This window comes from Miscanthus floridulus, chromosome 9 (assembly GCF_019320115.1).
Source record: "Miscanthus floridulus cultivar M001 chromosome 9, ASM1932011v1, whole genome shotgun sequence".
In the NCBI taxonomy this organism is placed as follows: Eukaryota; Viridiplantae; Streptophyta; class Magnoliopsida; order Poales; family Poaceae; genus Miscanthus; species Miscanthus floridulus.
The window spans coordinates 17,629,731-17,635,977 of NC_089588.1; the positions used below are offsets into that span (position 1 = coordinate 17,629,731).

Below are 6,247 nucleotides of genomic sequence, written 5' to 3' on the forward strand. Positions count from 1 at the left end.
TCCGGGTTCTTTCTAAGCGCTTGTCTCGGTTCTTGTCGCACCTTGTCGGGGTTCTTTTTTGATCAAACCAGGTTATTTCTGGACTAGCTCTCAGTAGCATGTTTTTCCTGATCTCATGGTACAGATGTAGCTCCCCTGCATGTTAAACATAAAAATATGTTGTAAATGACATTCCGAATATGAAGTCGGGAGCATGTCCCATATTTGAATAATCAATCAGGGGCGGGCCCCGGCATCATACAATGCATATAAACTTTTTCGTGTCTTGCTCTTGCTAGGCCATGTAAATTCCTCAGGTAGTGTCCTGTTACGTTTAAGCACTTGAATCTCTGGCGTATGGTTCATAGGTTCATTGACGTGACCATGTGAGCCTGGCATTCGGTTCAGAGGTTCATTGACGTGACTGTCCATGTGAGTAGACAAGCTTCACGGATTAAGGCATGTTCTACCTGAGGACTTTAGCGACCGTTAAGAGAAGACTTAGAGCACTATGTTTGCTAGCATGATGATTGTAGAGCACTATGTTTGCTCGCATGATGATTTTTTGTGTCTTCCCTTGCCAGGTCGGTTAATTTCTTGGGTAGTAGCCTGTTACGTTTAAGCACTTGAATCTCGCGTATGGTTCAGAGGTCCATTGACGTGACTACCTGTATGGTTCAGAGGTTCTTTGACGTGACCATCCATATGGTTCAGAGGTTCATTGACGTGACCATCCATTCGAGAAAACAAGCTTCACGAATTAAGGCTTACTATCCGAGGAAATTAACAACCGTTAAGGGAAGATGATATGGCCACAGAGGCATACGAATAATATCCGGAATGTAAAAAATTAAAGTGTCACTTAGCTTGGTTCATGGTAGAGTTGTTGACCACCGCAGCCGGGTAGTCGATCAGTGCGCCGTTCAGCCTAGTAGCTGGTCACCGTAGTTGGATATCGTATCCGAGTTGTTTGCGGAGGTCGTGTGTTCCTTTCGCTTAAATTGTTTCCGAGTACTCGGACTCCTCGGCCGAGTACTCGGTCTTGGCTTGCTTGCTATCTGGCTTGGACGACTTGTTTCTTGATTCGGCTTGCTTCCGTGTTGTGGTAGCAATCGGTCAGATGCTTGGTACTTGGCTGCTCGCGACTTGACAGCTTGCTTGTTGACGTAGTTGATTCAAGTACAAGATGATTCTCCCGTACGACCATATGTTGGCATAGTGACGGATCCAGACGTGATACATGCATGCATGGGCACTCGCATGTCTCTTGTATCTTGTATGTATATGTGTATATATGCCTCAATATTTAATTGGCTTGCATGCTCGTCTCTGATTAATGGTGTGGACTTCTTTCTTGCGTCATCAACATGTCATGGAGCTGTAGAGCATGAATAATTTGCTTGCTTTTTTGCTGGCTGGATCCGTATTGTAGTTGGCTTGCTTGCTAGTTTGCTCGGTGCAATCGGACATGGTGCTTCTGGATCAAACTTTGGATATTGATGTGGCTGGATGTCGCAAACTGACATGGGGTCTGAATTTAAGAGTCTGAGTCATCATCGTGACTGCTTGATCTTGTCTCTTGTGTATGAGTATATACACATATATGTTGGCCTTGCTTGCTTCCTCATCCTTGTCGTGCTCCTCCGTTTGGTTGGACTGGTGAAAATTTTCGTGTACTTGTCGTATCAGAGTAGAATTAGTATCCGAATTCGAGTAGACATCACCATGACTTCTTGCCGTAGTTGATGCTGACCGATCCTTCTTTGGCTTTGAGATGTATTGGACTCAGATGAATTGCGGTGCTAATTGACTTGTTCTAGGGAAAGCTCCGACTTGCATGTTGCTTGATCGCTTGTAGTCTTCAGTGGCAGTGCTTGTTGACCGGCTGCTGGAGTTGGGATCCCGTGCGGATGTTATCGTCCATGTCGACGAGAGTTGTAGCGAGTTGTCGACGAAAACCGCAGTGAGTTGTCAACGAGGCCGACGAGAACCGCGACAAATCTTGATCTTAAGGTCCACCGAGCTCTCGAACGCAAAGCGCCAAGGGCCCCTACTTGGCGCGCCAGCTGTCGATGTTTTACCACCGGCAACCCGTCACGGGGTACCCGAGACGGTGATTTGTTCGGAGGGGTATCGACGTTTGCAGGAACTCGATGGTAAATGCAGGGAGACAATGATTTATACTGGTTCGGCACGCCGGAAAGTCACGGCGCCCTACGTCCAGTCTGGTGTGGATAGTATATTGCGCCCTGCACTATTTGTTGTGTTGTGAGGTATGTTGTGGTTGTGAGTTCTGTCGGTTATGTGTGTGTCGATCTAGGGACCCTTGCCCTCCTTTATATAGTCCAGGAGAGACGGGAGTCCTAGTCGGTTACAAAGTAGAGATCCTAGTAGGACTACGTGTAGGGAATCCTAGTTGGACTAGATCTTCTTCTCTCTTCTCTGTGGGAAACCCCATGGGTCCCGCATCGACAATCGCCATGTGCATTGAAGTAAAAAATGGCTGTTATGCCCTAGAGACAGATAAAACTCACTAACAAAGTTGAATGCTGATAAGCAACCTTTTGTTTGTGTTTATATAAAACAAACTTCTTAAGTTTACTATGTTTTATTACATCCTCTAAAATAAAGCAAATTTTCTGGCCCATTCATGTTGTTTTTGTACAGGTTACTAGCAAAAAATTACTCACCGGAGAAGCAAACATTGGTGATCTTGCCTGCGTTTGAAGCTTGCTCACAAGCCAGCAGGCAACAGACAACATACTGACCAAAAGATGCATATGGTACGAAACTGGCCAAATATCCACTATTGGTAGACAAAAAACATTGGTGATCTTCATCACCTCCCCCCCCCCCCCCCCCCCCCCCACCCCAAAAAAAAAAAACCCTGATGGGAGCAATGTGAAAATCACTGAAATCAGTAATTAGTAAAATCAATGCAAACCATTTGATTCAGGGATGAGAAAGCCCCAAGCTAATATTGCTACCATTGGTTGGAACAGCTACGAGATTCCACCACTACCCCAGCTAGGTGTCGAGCAAATATCATGGCATTTGGCCAGGAGCAGAAAATTGTCACCAAACTGAACTTGGCTCCATCTCTACCACTAGTGCATTGTGCCAAGCAGGCATGATGGCATTTGACCATAACAGAAGAATGCATGAACCTGTATTAGGCTCCACCACTTATGGAAATCTATAAAAATATTTTAATGCCTCAATCAAGAGGAACCTATGAGTTTTTTATAATTGAATTGACCTCTCAGCACTAGACAGCACCTACATGATGGAGTGGTGGCGGCACTGCATTCTGTTCCTTTATTCTCTTCAGTGACTTGTTACAGTATTCCAAAGAACAAAATAAACAGATATAGTATAAATCAGATGCTATTACAGTTTGAGCAGAGATTGTAACAGCAATAGAACTCAGACCATCCCTTTTCCTTGACAGAAAAAGAGACAGCTAAATGAAGTTTGCCTAATAAACAAATAAGCCAGCAAAGACGAACACCTGAGTGTCAAGAGGCTTCCACGCAGACAGTGCAGCATTTTATCTCATTAATAATTTACAAAAATATTATAAAATAGGAGGATAAGGATATCAACAATTCAAAGTAAACATCAAATCAAGCATGGCAAATGCAATTGATAGTTTCACCAAAACAATGCATATAGTTCCAAAGAATCATATTCCTTTTTTCCCATTTAGCTCCAGAAAGCCATACTTCGTGGCAAGTTACGAAGTATAGCTCCAGAAAGCCATACATCTAGAGCCATACCTTATGTTTCTTTTTCTTTTCATCATAAGGTATTTAAGTGTGTTCACTAGGAATCAGATGCTAGTATATATATTTCCAGAACAGCTCATATGTTCTTTTTTTGCTTCAAAAAGTGCAGAGCCAATGCATAAATTTGATAAGGTGATTAAGCATCATATTCTGCAGAGCACAAAGGCTTCCACGTTGACAGTGTGGCCTTTTTTTTTTGTCTCCAAGCTAATGAAAATAAATGTCCCTCCTTATTTTTCATTTACCTCCACAAAACCATACTTCTAAACTTGCACAAAAGTTACATCGAGATGCCATTTTTAAGGGAAAAAGGTAACAATAAATTCTTGAAGTGCGCTCTCCAAAAATCAGATGGTAATAATGATTTTCATAATATCTCACATGCTATTTCTGAAAGGTACGGAGATAATGAGAACAATTTGATAACATGATTATGTATCAAATCCTGCTGAATGAATTGTCATTTAGACCCTACATGTAGGTAGGTGAGCATGTTTTCCAACAATACCAGATAGTTTAGCACCGTAATGTTTACTGATCCACTTTCCTGGGGGTGTGTTATGTTCTAGTACAATGGTATTCTTGAGGACTCCATGGTGATCTGGAAGATTTTGTTTCAGTCATGAAAGAATATCTACAGTACGTTCATATCAATAATAAAAGAACAATTTTGCACATTCTAAATGCTTTATCCCTAGAACTTGAAAGAAATTACATGAACCATTGCTTGCATAGATTCTATCTGTAACTGTTAGAGAATTTAAACACCTTTGTTGGCTTTCTTGGAAAAAGGGGTACATCTTTCCTGTAGCCTTTTTAGCTGCATCCACAGCATACCCAACTAAAAAAACACACATGTCCCACATCCTCTTCTGATCCTACAATTGGCAGAAGGATCCAAACCACACTATAAATAGAGGCTTGTCCTCCCACCAATGCCCAATAAGCAGCTCATCCCACATCGTTGAGTGCATTAGCTTGCTGCATTCAATAAGAGTATCAGTGTGCAAAATAAAATACTTGACCCTCCAACCATGTCTAGATCTGTGGAGTCTCTTGTAGTCGGTCGGGTGATTGGAGAAGTTCTCAACTTCTTTAGCCCATGTGTGAATATGGTAGTGACCTACAACTCAAACAAGCTTGTCTTCAATGGCCATGAGATTTACCCATCAGCAGTAGTATCTAAACCAAGAGTAGAGGTTCAAGGGGGCGACTTGCGGTCTTTCTTCACATTGGTTAGTAGTTAAATACTTGATCCTTGTCTCCAAGTATTCTATACATACTATCCCTTCCCTAATCGCCATAGTTCCTAAAATTTCAGGTTATGACAGACCCCGACGTCCCAGGACCAAGTGATCCATATCTAAGGGAGCACCTTCACTGGTAATATTTGGCATTTCTTACCTTGGGGATGTCAGTATGTTACAGAGGAATAGCACCACATCTTGCATATATACAAACAGCATATTTTCTGAGCGCTTAGAATGAGAATGCTATGGCTAAGTGTTATCGTCCTTTACATTTGCAGGATCGTGACTGATATACCTGGGACAACAGATGCCTCATTCGGTAGGTATTTCCTCTGCTTTGTGCTTAGTCTATTCCTTGTTCTAGTTGTTCTTCGAGTTCATAAGCATGCATTTTTCAGGGCGAGAAGTCATAAGCTATGAGAGCCCAAGACCTAGCATTGGTATCCACAGGTTCATTTTTGTTCTCTTCAAGCAGAAGCGCAGGCAAACTGTAGCTGTGCCATCCTCCAGGGACCATTTCATCACACGACAGTTCGCTGAGGAAAATGATCTTGGCCTCCCTGTAGCTGCTGTCTACTTCAACGCTCAGAGAGAAACTGCTGCTAGGAGGCGCTGAAAATTCCAGTTCTCACTGTTCAAGTTATGAACATGGGCCTCTGAATCTTCTTGTACTAAGCCAACGATCCTATCCTACATTAGATGCTCCTGGGTCCTACATTATAATAAATAAACCAGAAGCATTTTGCAGATTGTATTAGTTTGTTTGTAAGTGACAGATTGAGAACTATGAATGGTCCATGATATTGGTCAAAATTACATGTATAAGGCAATCTATCACTGAAAATCTAAAACCAGGTTTGGTGGATATCCCCCACAGGCAAAAGTTCGTTTATTGTAGGTAGTATAATGCCTCTTACCAGCGTCACACTATGTTCACTTTTTTGTGGCATGCAATCTCCTGGAAACAGAAAAATTATTGATCTTGTCATGTCACCTTGTAGAACTATGAAGACACGCCTAACTGCATTGAACTGCTAAGTTGTTGGAGACATGATACAAAAGGGAGATATCCAATTTATCTTGGGGATAACCCACAAGAATGTTGAAGGTATACTTTATCCCGTTGTCTTCTCTTTGTGCTCACCATTAGTACAACACACAAACAAACTATTTTCTCTTACAATTTAATTTGAACGACTGTACTTGTGTGTTTTTGTTGCTGCAGAGTGA

At 42.2% G+C, this 6,247-nt stretch overlaps 1 protein-coding gene across 1 annotated transcript; it reads left to right on the plus strand.

Moving 5' to 3' along the window:
* The first annotated feature begins 4,728 nt into the window (after window positions 1–4,728).
* LOC136481462 (CEN-like protein 2) lies at window positions 4,729–5,995 on the plus strand. Its single transcript, XM_066478797.1, has 4 exons — window positions 4,729–5,002; window positions 5,089–5,150; window positions 5,296–5,336; window positions 5,416–5,995. Exons 1-4 carry the CDS (start codon window positions 4,802–4,804, stop codon window positions 5,631–5,633), a joined length of 522 nt encoding a protein of 173 aa, XP_066334894.1. The 5' UTR covers window positions 4,729–4,801; the 3' UTR covers window positions 5,634–5,995.
* Window positions 5,996–6,247: the final 252 nt, after the last annotated feature.